The following is a 21447-nucleotide window of genomic DNA, read 5'->3' on the forward strand; positions in this document are numbered from 1 at the left end:
TTTTTCTTACATAAGTCTTATTTTTAGCTGCACAAAAGCTTAAGCTCCGCCCCATCAAAGAAAACTGCCCAGGCTTTTTTCCCTGATGCTGTGCAAAGCATGATAAGATTTCCTATGTTGTAATTTTGTTATTCACATTGCCTAGCAACTGGGAGGGGTGATCAGCACACAGAACAGTTGTAACTGTGTCTCATGCTCCCTGCCACCTCCTTTCAACCAAAAAGATGGCTGCCCTCATGAAATCGAACGTTTGCCTGTTCCTTTAAAACAAGGTGGGTAAGAGATTATATTACCTATCTATTTTAATTAACATAACGAATGTAACTTAATGGCAGTATGTTTGTTTAGGCTGAAGTTCCTCTTTAAGATGACAAAACTAAAGGTGTCCAAACACCCTTCAACTTGGCGGCCAATCAACCATCCGATTGGATAATTATTTTTGTTAAAGATGAAAACTGGTGCCACCACAAGCAAGCTGGATTAAAAATTCAACTTTTTTCAGGCCAAAATTGGTCAAATGTATTGATTAGACATGCTGGAAAATCTCAGGCTAACTTAGTAGATCTTGTAGCCTGGTGAATGTCCCTCCACTTGCTTTTTGTGCCTCCCTTCCCCCGATGCCTGCGCATTTTTACTTTACTTGTCACACTGAGTATCCACGATGTATTTCGGCATTTGGGGCAGCACGGTGGCGTGGGGCAGCACGGTGGCGTAGTGGTTAGCTCTCTCGCCTTGCAGCGCTGGGTCACTGGTTCGAATCCCAGCCAGGGCACTATCTGCAAAGAGTTTGTATGTTCTCTCAGTGTCTGCGTGGGTTTCCTCCGGGCACTCCGGTTTCCTCCCACATTCCAAAAACATACAGATAAGTCAATTGGCTCCCCCTAAAATTGGCCCTAGACTACAGCACTTACACTACATAATATAGACATATGGCAATGGTAGGGATTAGATTGTGAGCTCCTTTGAGGGACAGTTAGTGACAAGATATATATATATATATATATATATATATATATACACTGTACAGCGCTGCGTAATATGTCGGCGCTATATAAATGCTAAATAATAATAATAATAATAATTTGGGTCCCACATGCTGAAACACCGGCAGCAAGGAGGGGTGCCAATGTGGAAGTATACCACGGACACGTGGGATGGCGTGACAGGTAAAGTATAAATGCACGAGCACTGGGGGGGCACATAAAACATATCAGGGTATGTGGCCGGGGGTGGTGAAGTGGCATTCCAAGGCTGATTCAACAAATATTTCATGCTGAAAACAATTAAGAATCGGCCTGTGATATATGAGAAGCCAACATAGATATCTCTGATCAGATTCCATCAGAGAGAGATCTGTCACTTAGTCCAATCTGCCCATTATCCCTATATGTAAACTGAAATGTGATAGAAAGACTTACCTGACTTGGATGAACTGATACATGAATAAACCATGCACTCCTCAGATATGCAGTACATGGGAAAAATATTGAGAATACAAATATTAATCACTGCTACATTATCATAGATTATATTATAGGTTTTCTCAGAGATCAATTATTGTGTGTGCTACTGCATAGACATGTAAATATCAGAAATGGCCAGTACTGCTATTTTTCTAACTTGCATGAATGAATGCAAACTGTATACTGCTTAGCATTGGGCCAGTCCAAATCATCAAGAAGTGGATTTGATTGGCCAAATTCCAAGCTGGATAAAATGTTCGGTAAGCCTGAACAATGTGCATCACTTTGACCATCTGTAGTAAATACCTGTAGCAAAGGCTTATTTTAATCAATCCAGACTAGGTGAGAAGGAACACTTATATTCTAAGTAATGTCCAACTCAGTAAAACTATAGCAGCCACGCCCCTCCGTTCCTCAGCAACAGTTATATAGGCAAATGCTGAATTTGCAGCTTCTATGCCTGACGGAAATTACGGGTGTAGGTGTAAAAGCCAACACCCATATTTCAGTATCATTTAGTTTTGGCACAGGAGGATCTTGGCATGCCATGTAAAAGGTCATATTAAGTTATCGGTAGAGGGTGCTGTGATGATATATAGGGGTGATGATGATATATACGGTAATATGCAGGACATAGCAGCCATATTATATCTTGTGGAAGCCATATCGTTTCATTTTTCATCTGCTGTGCATCTTTTAGAGGGGTATGCAGGCCAGTCTGGCTTCCTGGAGTTCCTTAGGTAAATGTAAATTACCTCTGCATTCAAAGGCCAGCAGGAGAAGCTACCATTGTCTGCTTCCAATTAGGAAGGAGGTAATTAGATAACGAGCCCCTCTTTTGTCTGGCATCATGCAAAGGTGTTGCCTTACTTTGATCTTTGAATTCATGTAAACTGCTACCTGTTGGCCAAAGTACAATCAGACTAATTAAGTCTGCAAACTTCAAAGGCTACCAGGAAACTCTGGAATTTACATATGACAGCTTGCTGGAATGTTGAAAGCTTTGACATTTGCATGTCACAGAAGTTGTCACCAATTTGTTTGTCACCTGTAACCGGGAGCAGGAAAAGCCTTGACATTTGCATGTCACAGCTAGCCCAGATGTGACAGGGGGCTCGGCAGACGGTGATGTCACACTTTGGGGAAATTGCATTAGATTGTGGGACTGAACATCCATTGCCCGGGGCACCAAATCGGGCTATAAGAGCCAGCAGTAGACTCTCACAAATCATATTCTCCTGAGGGTAGCACATCGCTAGAGATGATCCCGATCGAATCGGAAAGTTCATATCCCTCCACGGTTGGACATTTGCGCTGGTAAAGGTTCAATTTCTGTTTTATTTTTAAGCAAATTGTCTTGTGTGTATCATTGTAACTTTTATCTTTGTAACTTTTTACTTTGTTTTGTAATCTTTTCTACATATTATTTTCTGCATTGTTCCACTTTTTTCTGGAATATTAAATCGTTATTTAATAAGTTTGACTTCTGCTGTACTAAGCTAACACTCATAGCCTAGAAGAGACTGCAGTGTAACTTGCATTACAAAGTCAGTGCCTGATTGCTCCTTGATACTGTAGGATTGTACTGTGTGTGTGTGTGTCCGTGGCATTCCCTTATTCAGCCTAAAGCGCAAAGCTGACCCGAATATGAAAATGCGGATTGCATGCAGATCACTCGACAGCAGAGTGGAAGTGTCTAGCAGCAGCTAGTGGTGGCAGTGAGAAGTGTTTGAGGGGTCACAGCCTTGTGGTAGCTTGACTAAGGCTGCTTCCCCTCTCGATCTGGTCAAACCCGCAGTCGGGAACCGTATCTGCAGGCTTGCTGCGGGGCCGGTTCCTGACAGGTGCTACATTTTGGTTCTAGCATTTTTGCTTGTATGTAGCTAAAATGGCCTGATTGCTTGAGATGTTTCAATAAGATGCAAATCATTTTGAGTTCATACAGAATTATGCAAATTTTAGATCTACAGTAAATATATGCAGCTTGAAAACTGACCAATTGAAACAAGCCAAGGTGGCATTCAACTGGTTCATTCTTAAACTGCATACATTTTCATACAAAATTTGCATAATCCTGTATAGACTCAGAAGGCCTAAACTATCCCTAATTGCATAGTTACATAGTTATTTGGGTTGAAAAAAGACATACGTACATCGAGCTCAACCAGAGAACAAAGTACAACACCATCCTGCTCCCTCACATATCCCTGTTGATCCAGAGGAAAGCAAAAAAACCCTTACAAGGCATGGTCCAATTAGCCCCAAAAGGTAAAAAAATTCCTTCCCGACTCCAGATAGCAATCATATAAAATCCCTGGATCAGTATCACTGGGCATTACCAAGTAATTGTAGCCATTGATGTCTTTCAACGCAAGGAAAGCATCTAAACCCCCTTTAAATGCAGGTATAGAATTTGCCATAACTACTTCCTGTGGCAATGTATTCCACATCTTAATCACTCTTACTGTAAAGAACCCTTTCCTAAATAAATGGCTAAAATGTTTTTCCTCCATGTGCAAATCATGTCCTTTAGTCCTTTGAGAAGGCCTAGGGACAAAAAGCATCCTCCAAGCTTTTATATTGCACTCTGATGCATTTATACATGTTAATTAGATCCCCTCTAAGGAGTCTTTTCTTTAGACTAAATAAACCCAGTTTATCTAACCTTTCTTGGTAAGTGAGACCTTTCATCCCACGTATCAATCTTGTTGCTCATCTCTGCACCTGCGCTAAAACTGCAATATCTTTCCTGTAATGTGGTGCCCAGAACTGAATTCCATATTCCAGATGTGGCCTTACTATAGAGTTAAACAGGGGCAATATTATGCTAGCATCTCGAGTTTTTATTTCCCTTTCAATGCATCCCAAAATTGTATTAGCTTTAGCTGCAGCGGCTTAGCATTGAATACGATTATTTAACTTGTTGTCGATGAGTACTCCTAAGTCCTTCTCCAAGTTTGATGTCCCCAACTGTATCCCACTTATTTTGTATGGTGCTAGACCATTGGTACGACCAAAATGCATGAGTTTACATTTTTCAACATTGAATTTCAACTGCCATTTATGTGCCCATATAGCCATCCTATCCAGATCCTGTTGCAATATGTCACTATCTTCATGAGAGTTGAGGATTCTGCGCAATTTTGTATCATCTGCAAAAATAGCAACATTGCTTTCTACTGCATCTACTAGGTCATTAATAAATAAATTAAAGAGCACGGGAACCAGTACAGACCCCATGTGGGACCCCACTGCTAACAGTCACCCATTTTGAGTATGATCCATTGACCACTACACTTTGTTTTCTTTCCATTAGTCAGTTCCCTATCCATGCACACAGACTCTTCTCCAGTCCTTGCATCCTAGACTTTTGCACCAGACTTTTGTGGGGAACAGTGTTGAAGGCCTTTGCAAAGTCCAAGTATATCACATCTACAGCATTCCCAATATCCACATTAGCCTTCACTACCTCATAAAAGCTGAGCATGGTAGTCAAACAGGAACTGTCTTTAGTAAAGTAAACCCATGTTGATGCTGAAAATAGGATTATTTTCTTCTATGAAGTCATGTATAGTATATCTCTTAGTAACCCCTCAAATAGTTTGCATACAACTGATGTTAAGCTTACAGGTCTATAATTTCCTGGGTCTGATTTTTTGCCCTTCTTAAATAATGGGAAAATGTGGGCTGTACGCCATACCACTGGGACTCTGCCAGTTGAAAGAGAGTCACAAAAGATAAGATAAGGGGGTTTATCTATAACGGAACTTAATTCCCTTAGGACCCGAGGGTGCATGCCATCCGGGCCAGGTGCCTTGTCTATTTTTAATGTATTAAAGTCTTGCCTTCACTTCTTCCTGTGTTAAGTATTTAATATTACAATTGGAAGATTGAGACTCTTCTGCATCTGTAATTTGCAACAGTGATGTTTTCCCTTGTGAAGACAGAAGCAAAGAAAGCATTTAATGACTCTGCCTTACCTTGGTCCTCCACCATTGAGTTCCCACCCTCATCCTTTAGAAGTCCAATACAGTCAACCTTTATTTTTTTTAGAGTTGATGTACTTGTAAAACTTCTTGGGTTAGATTTGATATCTCTAGCAATTTGATTTTCAGCTTCAATCTTTGCCAGCCTAATTTCTTTTTTACAACTTCTATTGCACTCCTTATAATTGCTTAATGCAGCCTCGGTCCCCTCCTGTGTTAGGACCTTATAGGCATTCTTTTTCTCCTTCATTTTATCTCTAACCTTTCTATTCATCCATAAAGGCCTTTTTTTTATTCTTAGACATTTTGTTTCCATATGGGATATACATACTACAATATTGATTGAGAATAAGTTTAAAAGCTTGCCATTTCCCTTCAGTGTCCTCCCCTTGTAGTACATTATCCCAGTTCACCAAACTTAGTGCCTGCCTGAGTTGATTGAACTTTGCTTTTCTAAAATTCATAGTTTTTGTGGTCCCGCTGCCCCGTGGCCTATCAGTCATCAGATCAAACGTTATCATGCTGTGATCACTATTTCCCAAATGTTCTTGAACCTGCACATTTGATACATTATCTGTAGAGATGGCCGGCAAACTTTTCCGGAAGTTCGGTTCACCCCCATAGTGCATCATGAGGGTCAACTTTGACCCTCTACATCACAGTCAGCAGGCACATTGTAGCCAATCAGGCTACACTCCCTCCTGGAGCCACTTCCGCCTTATAAAAGGCAGGCAGCATCAGGCTTTGGACTCACTTGTGTGCCTGCATTAGAGAAGGGAAAGCTGCTGCAGACTCTCATAGGGAAAGCTTAGTTAGGCTCTTGTATGCTTGTTAGCTTGCTCCTTGCTGATTCTTATTACTAAAAAAGCACCCCTCAACAGTTCTTTTGAGAGCTAATCTTGTTCTTGTGATCTATTTTTTTTGTGTGTGTGTCCTACCGACACTTGTGTTGCATAGACAGCCTTGGTAATTCCTACTGTGTGTGCTACTGCCAGGCCCAGCACATTCAGTGACTATCTGTGTGTGTGACATTGTAATGGGTGCACATTGTAATACCCATCACTGCATATACCTACCTGTTGTTCACTGTGCACCCACCTACCTATACGAGCACACGCAGTGTCACCGTGCCTGTCCGGTACCTGTCTGTGTGTGACAGGTGCACATTGTAATACCCATCACTGCATATATCTACCTACCTGTTGTTCACAGTGCACCTACCTACCTACGTGAGCGCACGCAGTGTCACTGTGCCTGTCCGGTACCTGTCTGTGTGTGACAGGTGCACATTGTAATACCCATCACTGCATATACATACCTGTTGTGTTCAATGCACCCACACCTACCTACATGAGTGCACGCAGTGTGATATACCACTCTGTGCATACCAGTTAACTGCACCTGTGTGACTGCACATTGTATTAGTCAAGTCAGTGCATACCTTTCACTTCATCCCCCCAATATGGAAAAAACAAAAGGCAAAGGCAGGCCACCTGGCAGGTCTGTTCGAGGCCACGCTGTCGTGATTTTGTGTGGCCCTTGACCAAAGTACAGTGGCATGTGCCATCAACCACCAATATTGTCAGGACGTAGTTGACTATTTAATACAGAACACCTCATCTTTCTCAGCTTCTGCATGGAAGCGTGACATATCTTACTCCTCCTGCTCTGATTCTGGCACCCCACTTAACACTCAGTCAGCCACCACCACCAAAGTGCCATCACCCCAGGGCTCAGCGGTGTGGAAATTTTTTTGTGCATCTGCCTCAGATGAGAGCAATGCCATCTGTACTCTCTGCCACCGAAAATTGAGCCATGGAAAAACCAAGACCCGCGTAGGGACAACTACCTTATGATGGCACATGATTACAAAGCACAAACTGCAATGAGATGACCACCTGGGGAAAAGCAGCACACAAAAGCAAAGCCACACACTGCAGTGGAAGATACCAGGCCACAATTTTTTTCTCAAAAAAGGCGATACCTAAACTGTACCGTAATGTTGAAAGGCAAGTGGTGACATCTCTGGCACACAGCTTTGGGTCAAGGGTCAATCTGACCACAGATGCCTGGTCTGCAAAGCACGCTCAGGCCTGCCCAAAGAATAAGTCAGTCCCCACACACAGCATCTCTGCCTGCATGCCGGATGACTGCCTAATTGCACTGCAGCTGCAACAACAAAACAAAAGGCATGTGTCAATTCCGCTTCGCGATCATTACCTTGCCACGGTGAAGGGGCTTGCGTATCACATTGAAGTAATGACCGACGGCTATATGAGTGTGTCGGGGGGGGGGGGGGGGGCACACCCACGAGAATAAGGTCATTGCTTCATTGTGGACAGACCAAATTTGATCAGCTGGACAATCACTGTTCTGTCATTCAGCTACTTCAGCCTGGCGATCATATGGGCTTGAAAACCGCCAAGGTCTGCACTCTAGTCCAGCATGACCGTCACTACACAAACAGATGTTTGTGGTGCGTTACACAGTGAGTTTGGTGTGTCAGTGTGAAGCAGTTCTCTAATTACACTCCCTGATTGATGTATACACATGCAACATGTTTTAAAGCACTTTAGGCCTGCAATTTTGCATTCAATGTGATTTCTGCCCTTAAAACGCTGCTTTGTGTCAAATCCAGATTTTTCCCCGGGACTTTTGGCATCTATCCCACTCCGCCAAGCCCCCCTCCAGGTGTTAGACCCCTTGAAACATCTTTTCCATCACTTTTCTGGCCAGCATAAATGTTTCTAGTTTTCAAAGTTCGCCTCCCCATTGAAGTCTATTGCGGTTCGTGAAAATTCTCGCGAACTGAACTTTTGCGGAAGTTTGCGAACCCGGTTCGCGAAACGAAAATCAGAGGTTCGGGCCATCTCTAATTATCTGATCTATTTGAAAGGATCAAATTCAGTAACGTATTCCCCCTAGTCAGTTCCATTTGAGTCAGGTAACTGTCCTGTAGTTTTGCCAGAAATCTGCTGCTTTTACCAGAATGGGTAGCCTCTATACTCCAGTCAATGTTTGGAAAGTTGAAGTCACCCATAACTATGACCTCATATTTACTTGCGGGTTTTTCAATCTGCTGTAGTAATTGCAGTTCTCCAGCTTCATAAATATGTGGTGGCCTGTAGCACGGAGCAACCTTCACTTCCACCATGAATATTTACCCAAACAGACTCCACATCTTCGCAATCTTTATCCATCTCATCGTTTACGACAGCTGTAAAAGAGTTCTTAACAAAGAGACAAACCCCTCCACCTTTTAGTTATTAGTGACCATGTTAGGTTGTCAAGATACAAGGCTAAACACTAGAGATGGGCCGAACCTCCGATTTTAGGTTCGCGAACCCTGTTCGCGAACTTCCGCGAAAGGTTCTTCAATGGGGAGGCGAACTTTGAAAGTTTAAAAAAATTCCATCAACTGGAAAAATGATAGAAAACATGTTTCAAAAGCTCTAATACCTGGAGCCACACCTAATTGAGTGAAATACACATCACTGCTGGAGGACCCGCCCACCCTCCCTCCTCCAAGCAAGGTCCTTTATACCATTTGCCTACCTACACTAATTAGTTATGGGACAGCTGCTATACACACTCTGCTAGGGAGATTTTAATTTCCCTCCTCCCTTCACCCTCCACCCTCCACCCTCCACTTGACCAGATTTGAACTCTGGTCTCCTTTGTCAGAGGCAGCGCCCTTATCCATTACACCATGCAGCCACTGCTTACAGATATTTAGCCAGACATGGCCTTCTCTTTTGTGTTATTTGTCTTGTCTACTTTTTCTCTTGTATTGAGCATAAATAGTAAATTTTAGGCCAACAATTTCAGGCCAGCTTCAGTTGGTATAGTGGTTAGTGTGCTTGTCCACCATACAGTGAGACCCAGGTTCAAATCCCAGCCAATGTGAGTTGGCTTTTATGCTACAAATCCTTAAAGGGAACCTAAACGGAGAAGGATATGGATTTTTCCTTTTAAAATAATACCAGTTGCCTGAATCACCTGCTGATCCTGTGTCTCTAATACTTTTAGCCACAGCCCCTGAACAAGCATGCAGATCAGGTGCTCTGACTGAAGTCAGACTGGATTAGCTGCATGCTTGTTTCAGGGTGTGATTCAGCCACTATTGCAGTCACAAAGATCAGCTGGACTGCCAGGCAACTGGTATTGTTTACAGGAAACATCCATATCATTCTCAGTTAAGGTTCCCTTTAAAGGAGAACTGTAGTGAAAGGTATATGGAGGCTACCATATTGATTTCCTTTTAAGCAATACCAGTTACCTGGCTATCCTGCAGATCCTCTGCCTCCAATAATTTTAGCCCTAGACCCTGAACAAGCATTCAGCAGATCTGGTGTTTGACATTTTTGTAATATCTGACAAGATTAGCTGCATGCTTGTTTCTGGTGTGTTTCACACTACAGTGGCTGGATAGTGTACTGGTTAAGGGCTCTGCCTTTGACATGGGAGACCAGGGTTTGAAGCCTGGCTAGGTCAAGTACCTATTCAGTAAGGAGTTCAAGGCAAGACTCCCTAACACTGCAGGGTGGCCTCTTGAGCGCGTCCCTGTGGCTGCAGCTCTTGAGCGCTTTGAGTCCGACAGGAGAAAAGCACTATACAAATGTTTGGATTATTATTATTACTGCAGCCAAATAGATCAGCAGGGCTGCCAGGCAACTGGTATAGCTTAAAAGGAAATCAATATGGCAGCCTCCATATACCTCTCACTACAGTTCTCCTTTAAGCAACCTAATGGTTCTATTGCATTGAGCATAAATGGTACATTTTAGGCTAGCTTCACTTACTACGGTAGTGGTACAGTGCTTAGGGTGACGTGCCCACCACACAGTGAGATCTGGGTTCGATTCCCAGCTATGGTATGATGTATACTGGTTTTTAAAATAGTATAATTCCCTGGCAGAAGAGACCCTCCTCCCTCCGGTAGGAGGGAATAGGTAGAAAGGGAGGTGGGAGGAGGCCAATTAAAATCTCCCTAGCAGAGTGTGTAGCAGCTGTCCCATAACTAATAAGTGTAGGCAGACAACTGAGTCAAATGGTATAAAGGACCTAGCTTGAAGGGAGGGTGGGCGGGTTCTCTAGCACTGAAAGCAGTGTGTTTGACAATAACATGTCTGCTGACAGTGAAATAGAGGGTAAAAATTTTGCTCAATACAGCATTATGGGGCGAATCGAACTTTTGCAAAAGTTCGCCTGATGCAGGCGAACGCGAACCCCCAAAGTTCGCCTGGAACCGTTCGCCGGCGAACCGTTCGGCCCATCTCTACTAAACACTAGTGCCAAAATTCAGCTATAATATAGCTGAAACTCTGGGCACTGAATAATACATTTGAATACTGATTGGGGTTAACAGTCAGTTAAAGAGGAACTCCAGTGAAAATAATGTAATAAAAAATGTAATAAATGATTTAGTCAGTGTTGGATCATTGTAAAATCTTTAAAATTTGTAATTTACATTCTGACATGTATCACATGGTGACATTTTTACTGCTGGCAAGTGATGTAGCTGCTGCTTGCTTTTTTGGCAGTTGGAAAAAGCTGTAAACAGCTATTTCCCACAATGCAACAAGGTTCACAGACAGGAAACTGCCAGGACCATGGTCCTCAGAGTTTCTTGTGGGAGGGGTTTCACCACAATATCAGCCATACAGAGCCCCCTGAGGATCCGTTTGTGTAAAGTAAAAGATTTCTCATGTAAAAGCGGGTATCAGCTACTGATGTGGATGAAGTTCAATTCTTGGTCACAGTTTCTCTTTAAGTTAGTCATAGATTGAGAGGGAGTTCAGGTCAAAGGTGCCCCTAATGATACAATCTTTTTTCAGTCTTACCAAAGCTAAGCCTATGTAGTAGAATGGTAAAATGAGTGACTATACTTTGAATGGATACTTTAGATAGTTACTCATATACCATAGAAAAAGTAAGATTATATTAAAAAAAAAAAGATTGTATCATTGGTGAACACCTTAATAAGGGACGGAGTAGAGAGATGAGATGGGATGAGATGGGATGGGATGAGATGAGAACTGCACACTCCAAGGTTAGAAAAGTCCAAAAAGGTTTTATTCAAGAATCACTGATACAGCAAAAAGGGCTGACATGTTTTGGACCAAGGTCCTTACTAATAACCTAGGCTATGAGGCTATGAGGGCTATGAGTAAGGACATTAGTCCAAAACATGTCAGCCATTTTTGCTGTACCTGTGGTTCTTGAATAAAACCTTTTTGGCCTTTTCTAACCTTGGAGTGTGCAGATCTCATCTATACATCAATGCATAGCATGCCGTCCTCCGGAGTGCCTCCCTTCAGCTGCAAATACTCCAAGTAAACTAGCTTAATCACGCCAGTTGGTTCTTCTGTGACTGGCATGACTGAGCCTGTTTACCAGGAGTGATTGTGGCTGAACGGAGGCACCTGGGAGGACGGTGTGGGATGCATCAGTGATCATGGGGCTGGAGGAAGCCCTGGTGAGTATAAAATCTTTTTACATTCACGTCTCTGGTTTCCATTCAGAGTACAACTGTTGCAAAGCAATTAAATTCTGTGGTTTTGTGTGGATTGTATTTTCCTTTAAGTGGTGCAATCTGTAGATATTCTGCACATTGATGCTGCTGTAAAATTCGCTGATTAACAAAAAAGGCAAAAGAGCACTCTCAGTTTGCATTGATAGTAGACGACAGGTCTCACCTGGTTCAGTGGTTGTTTGGAGTACAGCCAGTCAGCACGTGTGTCCTACCTTAGGCCAGGGACAGGGCTAAGGCAAGGTGATATTGCTGTCAGTAGCGATATTCTTTGGGTTGCTTCTAGGGCCCAAAGCTGGAGAAGTGTCAGTGTCCCTTCACTTGACTTCTGTGCACTCGCTTTTAGGCACTGCAGCAAAAAGATTTTGGTATAAGGATAGCAATAGTGTAAAAAGATTTTATACTCACCCGGGGCTTGAGTTTGAGTTTTTACCATTATTAACTAAGTGGACTAAAATTGCATTTACAACGTATTTGGCAGTAGCACCTACTCGGAATTACCTGAAGAAGTGGGGGGAGTGCCCATGTGAAATGCATTGTAAATGCATTTTTACTCCACTTGGTTAATTAACAAAATATAACACTTAGCTACTATTTCTTATTCCTTTAACAAAATCTCTTTGCCTCACTGTCACTATCAAATCATGCTGTGAGTGCTCTTTTGGCTTTTTTGAAAGTACTGAAAGGATACCGGAGTGGAAAGGAGTATTCATGGCTATTTGTCTTTTTAGAAACCCCATTATTTGGTTGTCACACACCTAGAATAAGAATATGACCTGTGGAGTCAACCAAAGTCAATAAAGTGTCAGTGGGGGACATTTATCAAGAGAGTCTGAGACAAAATAGTGATAGATTTTTAGAAATCCATGGAGAACTGTCTCAGACATCTTAAGAAATCACTAGATAGTGCAGTTTCCTTCTAAAACTGTTGTAAACTAGGAGGAGTTAGGAAAGTCTCTCAGACAGTGCAGTGTGTGAGGAAAATTAATGTTGCTGAGGTAACTAATACATCTGCTGTATTGATACTGGCAGGCTCTGAGGAGGAATTCAGGAGGGGGGAGGAGCACCTCACAAATCATGCCTAGCCTGCACTACTGCACTATCTGTAGAACTGTTACTAAACACTTCATAATCTGCAACAGTTTAGGGATGGATTTGTACTTTTCTTAACAGTAGTGCAGCTCTAGAAATTCATGCTAAACTGCCAGTATTATGTAGGATTTAAAAAGTTTATTATTATCATGCAGAACAGCCCCCCTGCTGGTTAGAACTGTTTACGAAGAAAAAACTGACGGTAATGTTTTGATAAATCTGGCCCAGTGCCTCTGATCTGTATACTTGTTGTAGGCTACTAATTGGGATTAAAAAATAAATAAATACATTGAGTACACAGAACTACAGTAAGGAAACAGACATTATTAAAAGACAGCTAGCAATGGCCTGCCCACTGCTCCTTTACGTTCAGGTTTTCTTAAAAAAACAATGTAATATAGTCTGTTCTGGTGAATTAACACCAAAGTTTGCAGTAGACCACAAACACGGTGTGTATCTTTAATTTCTCCTGAAACCCCCACACAAGTCATTAAACTTTAACTAGAATCATCTCTCTGTGAGGGTACGTTTTATGTTGTGGTCCACTTATAAATGATGAAAGGGGCACGTGAGCTTCTTGCACCAAAATCAACAAAATCTATGTGCAGAAACAACAGCATGGTCTTATTGCTGCAATAAATAGTGATTCCACTTTAATTGGCAGCCAGAAGTGCAGAAGAGTTATAAGTCTACTCAGAAGAGCATCCTGGGTATATTTCAGAGAATATTCTCGCTCTCTATCTCTCTCATTGTATATATGTTTCTATATAACTTCTGACACATGATTTACTGACTGGTAAGATAAGAGGCAGCCAATCATTAGTGCTTGGCTAAGATAATATAATCTCAGACAGAGCTGAGCTCAGAAAAAAAGTGCTTAGAGTTCCTTATTAAATAAGGATGTTATTAGCAGTACATATACATACTGCTAAATGTCAGAGAGCCAGCACCCTAGAGGATAGACCTACACTTGAACCAGCAGGAGGAAATCTCACTGGTAAGGTGACTAGTAACCACATCATTGCTGGTGCAAGGAGTCAGGGTCGCTGGTAATGAATCAAAGCAAGTTATAAATAAAAGACAATCACTTCTGCAAAGAATACTTCCTCCTCTGTCTCTCTGTACAACACATACATCATGAAATGCATCTCATCCTATTAACATACAGCATGTGCCCCCTACTGCTAAAATAAAAAATACATCACAGACTCCAGCTTGCGACATACAGACAGAACACGCAGCGCACATGATACTCTTCCAAAGAATCTCGCTGTGTGCTGGCTGCTGCTTTGCTAGCCATCACTTTCATGCACTTGTCATTCAAAATACATGATGCACGCTACAACATGTGGGAGAGGAATGTATGTTTATATCTTTGCTTGACAAGACCTAGATAGGAAATTCCCTTGCCTATGTGAGATTTCAGCTGGGAACAGAATAATGCTGACATTAGGAAGTTTAGACCAGACTGAAAGCAGAGCTTTACTTTGGTGGTAAAACTGGCACACAAAACAAACAATATTAGAAATATTATATACCAGCTATATTTGTCATGCACCCCCCTCCCCCAACACATCCAATAATTAATTAAATGGAAAGCTGAGTCAATTATTAATTAGAAGTACCAGTGCTGCCACAGTTTGGGTTTGATTTTTTTTTTATTGTCATTTCGGCCTTATAGTACTTAGGAAATTTCATTGTGACCTTTGCTATTGTGGCCATAGAATACATGACATGAGCTTGGGCATGAAACATAAGACCATGTGGATTCTACAGGCCATTTAAGTGTTTGTTTGTTTGTTTGTTTGTTTTCTTAATTTATTCCATAGGAAGCAATAAGTTGCAGTAACAATGGGGAAATATGATTATTACTGTTTAGTTGCTCTGGAAAGCAGAATTGGTAAGACATTCTAAGATCGTCTCCATTATAAGCATAGGGGTAAATGACTCTCTAAAACTCGAATGCAACCAGGAACAAAGGACTAAAGGTAAGACTTGCCAAACTACTGTTCATTCAATAAACATTCACATGGAGCTAACACAGTAAGCAGAAAATATACAAAAGCTTCCCCACTGTATAAATTTAAATATTTACTGTTCACTTTAGTAGATCACCATTTGAGCAGAATAATATAACAGGGCAAAGCATATGCTACTTAAGGTTATTTATTTGTTTTGAATTCAGGCTAGGCTAACTTTATAACTGCAAGACTGCCAGTTCAGCACCTAAAGGGAGGACAGAACAGCGCTCCACTTTCAGCACTAGTGAGCTATTACTTAACTGCAGAAAGCCAGAACAAGACAGGCAGATTTCAGCACTGACTAGCTAATATGAACAAACCTGGACAAAGCAGACAGATTACAGCATCGGCTCTGCAGAAATACTTGCAAAAGTCCGACACATTTAATCAGTGGACAGCTACTCTGGAACTGCCGTAAGCCTGAATAAAGCAGGCAGATTTCAGCACTGGACAGCTTCTACGGATCTGCCGTATACTTGAATAGGGCAGTCAGTCTTCAGCACTGGACAGCTCCTACGGAACTGCCGTAAGCCTGAAAGCAGAAAGATTTTCAGCACTGGACAGCTCCTACGAAGCAGCCGTATACTTGAAAGGTGGAAAAGGGTTTCAGCACTGGACAGCTCCTATGAAACAACCGTATATTTGGAAGGTTCAGAAAGGTTTCAGCACTTGGACAGCTCCTATGAAGCAGCCGTATACTTGCAGAGTGCAGAAAGGTTTCAGCACTGGACAGCTCCTATGAAACAACCGTATATTTAGAAGGCGCAGACAGGTTTCAGCACTGGACAGCTCCTATGAAACAACCGTATATTTGGAAGGTGCAGAAAGGTTTCAGCACTTGGACAGCGCCTATGAAGCAGCCGTATACTTGCAGAGTGCAGAAAGGTTTCAGCACTGGACAGCTTCTATGAAGCAGCCGTAGTCTTGCAGAGAGTGCAGAAAGGTTTCTGCACTGGACAGCTCCTACGGGCTTGCCATAAGCCTGAACAATGCTGGCAGATTTCAGCACTAGACAGTTCCCATCAAACTGCCATAAGCATGAATAAAGCAGGCACTGGTCAACTGCCGTATACCTGAGCAGCCGCACTAGCATTCAGCACTGGATTCAGCACTGGATTGTGGACAGTTCCTCTCATCCTGATCACAACAAATGTGGCTTTGGTCTGTGCAAGCTTCCTTGTAAAGATCGTTACGGACTGCTCTGCTGTACCTACGATCTCCCAGTACAATGCTTATAACGCAGCTCCCTAGACATTAACAGAAGTCAGGAAGCAACGGCGCACATTCCATTCCAGTAGCAATACCTCAAGACACACCCAGGCCATCCTATCGTGGCACCCATTGGCTGCAGGCAAGAGCATAGCTCATGAAAAATGTAGTATCTTCTTGTGGTCTGTAGCTGAGAATGCTGAAGCCTGCCAATGCTGCTAAGGGAAGAGAAGAAGAGGGAGGTGGAGGAATATTAGACTACAGGGATTGACTGAGCCAGCACAATATCAAACCATAAGAGTACAGGATACACTACGCAGCGCATAGGAGCTATACGAGAGTAAATTCAGCTGTAGACAGGAAAAGTTGTGAAAAAAGGATACCAAGTGTCAAAGGCTGAACTGAAAGAACGCATGATACCGGGCAACATCAGCAAAAAGGATGCAATGCTTAGCAAAAGCTCACTAATCGCACACAAAGGGGGATGCTTAAAGGAAATACAGGTGAAAAAGCACCACCCTGGAACCAAACTGAGAACAACTAAGGCGAATAGGGAAAGCCAGACCTAACTGTGTATATCGTTTACAGCAAGGCATTGTAAAAGAAACACCCAACGATTAGTAGAGTACCAGAGGTAAGAAGACTCCCAAGGGACCGCAACGTCTGCCCTCAGCGTACAGTCAAAGCAAAGCTATAACTCTCCGTGTATAACAGGCTATGGCCAATTACAATTAGAAGGATGTAAACTATACAGTAATGCATGCAGTAGGCATGACTCGAGAGCTCCAGGAAAAACAACGCTGAGAAAGGACTTTCCAGGGAATATCCATCTGTCCTCGAACTGCTATCAAGGAGCAGGCAGGCACCTCTGAAATGCTTTCAACCTCCAGGAATGACTGCAAAAAAGCCCTACACCTGAATACAATGAATGAAGTATACGTCGCACCATAGGACTGCAATAGCCGTGGTGCTGACAATCCACGGTAGGGCTGCAGCACACACACTCCGAGGCTGGGGGCACATCGACACTAGAGATGGCTGCTGTTGGTGACCTGTAATGAGGATGGATCGAGGACCTGGACGTCTTGTTGTTTGCTTTACACTCCTCTTAGCCGCGGGATTCTATCTAGCTGGAGCTGCACAAAGAGGTACAGTACAGCACTGTGTATATCATCAGGTGTCTGTGGCTAATTGTGTGCAGCTATGGTGAACTTGTGCAGTGGTAACTTAAGGTGCATGTGCATCTCTGCAGATGGCGGCTTGTGTATTTTGTGAAGATCTACGCAAATGCATTTGATAAGTTCTCAACACAGATGAGGACTACAGTGCCTTTAAACATTCATGAGCAAGCGAACCGAGATAAAAGGAGTTGATCTAGATCCAGTTTTGGTTAACCCAGGTTGCAACTTCTTGGTCACCGCCACCTGGCTTGGCTTATTACATTTGCATCATTTCATAAATAACTTATAACATATTTAACATAAGTGAGAATGAAAATGGCTTTACTTTTGATTCACAATCCTGAAAAGAGGGGTGATATGAGTTGAATCCAGTTTGTTCACCTCCAGTCACTGTGTACTATAGAGTACACCTGTATGACATTGTACTATAGAGTACATCTGCATGGCATTGTACTATAGACTACACCTGTATGGCATTGTATTATAGAGTACACCTGTATGACATTGTACTATAGAGTACATCTGTATGGCATTGTACTATAAAGTACACCTGTATGGCATTGTACTATAGAGTACACCTGCATGGCATTGTACTATAGACTACACCTGTATGACATTATACTATAGAGTACCCCTGCATGGCATTGTACTATAGAGTACCCCTGCATGGCATTGTATTATAGATTACACCTGTATGACTTTGCACTAGCTAGGGCACGGGTGAAACTACATTAGGCATACATATACCACACCCTCCACTGGCCCTACCAGCCACAAATACTCCCGTGTTGTATAGGTTAATGTAACCTAAGTGAGCATCATCATGCTGAGTAAGTGCGCAGGGAACCGGCAGCAAGACAGCTCAGGAGCTCGTATATTTCCATTAAACGTGCTTGCTTAATCACAATCATGCTCTGCACTGCTTACTAGTCGTGATCATGGTACGATTGTGTAACTGCGCTGCAGTGTTGTGTTTTTTTCTTGCCGACAGCCTTTCTGCAAACGCCTTAGTGGTGCACCTGCCTAACAATGGGTTAAACACCTCCTTGTATGTTTCCTTTATATACTTACGGCTATATTTAGGTTGTACTTAGGCTACGGGGAAGCCAGAGCAATAAGACCCAGTTGTGTGTGATAACGGAAATTAGACAATTCACACACGAACCTTGGGCTAATGAGCTGCAGGCTTGACTTGTTAAATTTGTGTCAAACATGGGTAGGAAGAGACTGTATACTGAACATAGACTGAACACAGAGAGGTACCGTAAGGACGACGAGAGGCTTCAGGTGACAACAAGGAAAAGAAAAAAAATGTCGGACATGGCATCGGCAAATGAGCTTGCAGCTTCCCAGCCCTCCTGTGACTAGTATTCCCAAATTCCAAGTAAAGAAAAAACTGCGTGGAAGGTCATGTCTGTTTTTGTACCTAACACACACACATAACCAAGTTTCTTTAAGACATAGCATGCAAAATGAATAGAAGGCATGCTGAGAAGGCATGCTGCAATTTGTAGTTCCATAGCAACAAGACCGGTCAGGGCTTCCAGTGTTAAACTTACAGTTGAACCTCAGATTAGCCATCTCTGGATTACAAGCTTCTCATTGGTCAGACAGGCATACTATTCTAGGTTCTTTCATAAACTCATCAGAGAACAGTTACATGTGTAATTACCTGTGCCTTGCTATATATAATGTATGTAATGAAAATGAATGTGCTGATGTGCATAATGGAAATGAATGTTCTTTAGCAACTCTGCCACCACAATATAAAAGGATCGGAAGACTTCAATGCCATAAAACATGCAGGGTAGGTGGGATTTTGGTCTAGTTAAATGTGAGAATACTTTTTACTATGAAAAGCAATTTAATTTTGGCCAAAATGAAAATAATAATACTAATACTAATAATAATACCAGATTCTATAGACAAAGCAACTTTTATCTCAAGTTAGATCTATGAAGTATGGCTTTCTAGATGATGAATAAAAGCTGATATGATGGCAGCTGAGACTTGCAGTTCCTCACCTTGGGCAAACAGTTTCTGGTTGCCAAAACTGACATTGCTTGTTTCAATGTTAAAGCACCCAGCACATGCATTTTCATGCAGTTATGTACTTTCTAACTGCATCAGTTTGGCAGGTTTATAATCATCTGCTCTCAGATAAGCCACAAAGCAGCAGATGTCAAGGTGTTTTGTCAATACTGCATTATGAAGGATGCTCTTAATGCAACAGTTAGCTGTGACTAACCAACTGAACATCAAAACACTGAGGAAAAAACATTGACAGGTCTATCATGCATAACACAAAACCGTTTAACGCATGTCTCTGGCTGCCTCTGCTGCCTCTGTGGTTGTCTGGATGGACTGCTGATTGCTGCAGTTGTATGTGTCCACCTCTCTTGCTATGAATTTCATTGAGGAGCTAAATTCATAAGACAGAACCATTGCTTCTTATTACAAAGTGATGTTTAATATTAACCAAGATGTAGTGGTGAAAACCTCACTGTTCTGTTATCTGGCTCCCTAAACCAAGCCCAGGAGGACCCACCATGAATTACCTTTAGAATGGACTACATGATACTGAGCAAAGCCATTCAGAAATGTCCTGACAGAGACTACACATATAAAGGGCAGGGAGACCTCTGTCTGTCCTTGGGCGATGTTGGGTACTGTAGCATGGTACTGCACCCCCCTTCTCTTTTCTTCATAGGCAAGGGAGGAAGAAGTTGCCATTCCCAGAGAATTTAGTGAGCTAGAAAACATTGATGTTATGGCGAGCCCTTCTAAAAGTCCCAAATTCACATAATTGATGACTGTAAATAGATTCTCCCTAAACTGCCACAGATGACCCTCAAATACAGCCATTTATAGTCCGCCATATAGTTTCAATTTTATTCACTCAATGTTTCCCATAGCCTCGCTCAGTTTTTATGATTGCATTAGATGCTATGTGAGAAAGCAAGCGGCTTACTTATGACAGATTATAAACTCACGAGAAACAGCCCAGGATAAAATGTACAAGTTGGGATTGATTTAGTAAGAGTAAAGAGCAGAGGCTATATGGCAAACCAAATATAGGTTTATAAAACTGTCTGTTAGGTAGCAAAAAGCCCCCACCTGGGTCATATGATAGTATAGCGAGGACAGCGGAAAGATTAGTAAATTCGATTTTTCCTTGTGTAGTCAAATACATGTATCAACAACTTAAAAATAAATATTGCCTGGATTTATTGAAAAAGAAAGAGAGTGTATGGACCTGGCTGCATTTGCACAATTATTTGTTTACCAACCTGTCATCGGCCACACTCTATTCAATATGATGCAGGTAATGTGTTTAAACTTCTGCCAACTAATAACACACCCACTTAAAAAATCCAGTTCATTTTTGCTGGGTCACTTATGTTCTCCGGGGTCCCTTGCTGTTCCTTAACCCTAGCAAATTAATCCCATTGTGGACTTCATCTGAAAATGTCAATGATCTGGTTGTAAAGCTGCCCCTCTGTTAGGTTACCTCGGATGTGCACAAACTTCTGATTCTGAATCACCTGGACTGCAAACTTGTTAGGGCTAAGTCGCACATAGAGATTTGTAGCAGCTATACTATATATTGCCGACTAAAGTTGGAGTGAATGTTATCCAAATGGAACTATATGTTGACTCACATGATTCCGACCACCAAAAAAAAGGCTTCCCCAAGGGCAGCCACTGTATGAAAGAGGTGTAAACTGAGGAAAAGGAATTTTTTGTTAATGGTTAGCGGTCATTAGTACCACTACAGCACCAATAAAAAGCTAATACAGTGACTGAAGGAGGTGGCCATCTGTTCCAGGGGCCCTGGTGTAGTTACAACTTCTGTATCACCTATTACTACATTACTGGCTACAAAGACTTCTACTGAAGCAAGATTCAAGCTTCTGCTACAAAATGGCTGGTGTGTCACTGGTCTTGTGGCTGGAGGATTAG

At 42.2% G+C, this 21447-nt stretch overlaps 1 protein-coding gene across 1 annotated transcript in view; it reads left to right on the forward strand.

Annotated features, from left to right (window-relative positions):
* Window positions 1-16536: 16536 nt before the first annotated feature.
* The window catches only part of UNC5D (unc-5 netrin receptor D), an 868705-nt gene continuing 863794 nt past the window's right edge, over window positions 16537-21447 (forward strand). Inside the window, exon 1 of the mRNA XM_068273557.1 lies at window positions 16537-17451. Within this exon, the coding sequence (XP_068129658.1) occupies window positions 17361-17451 (91 nt within the window). The 5' untranslated portion in view covers window positions 16537-17360. The remainder of the gene's footprint in view (window positions 17452-21447) is intronic.

Source organism: Hyperolius riggenbachi, chromosome 3 (assembly GCF_040937935.1).
Source record: "Hyperolius riggenbachi isolate aHypRig1 chromosome 3, aHypRig1.pri, whole genome shotgun sequence".
NCBI lineage: Eukaryota > Metazoa > Chordata > Amphibia > Anura > Hyperoliidae > Hyperolius > Hyperolius riggenbachi.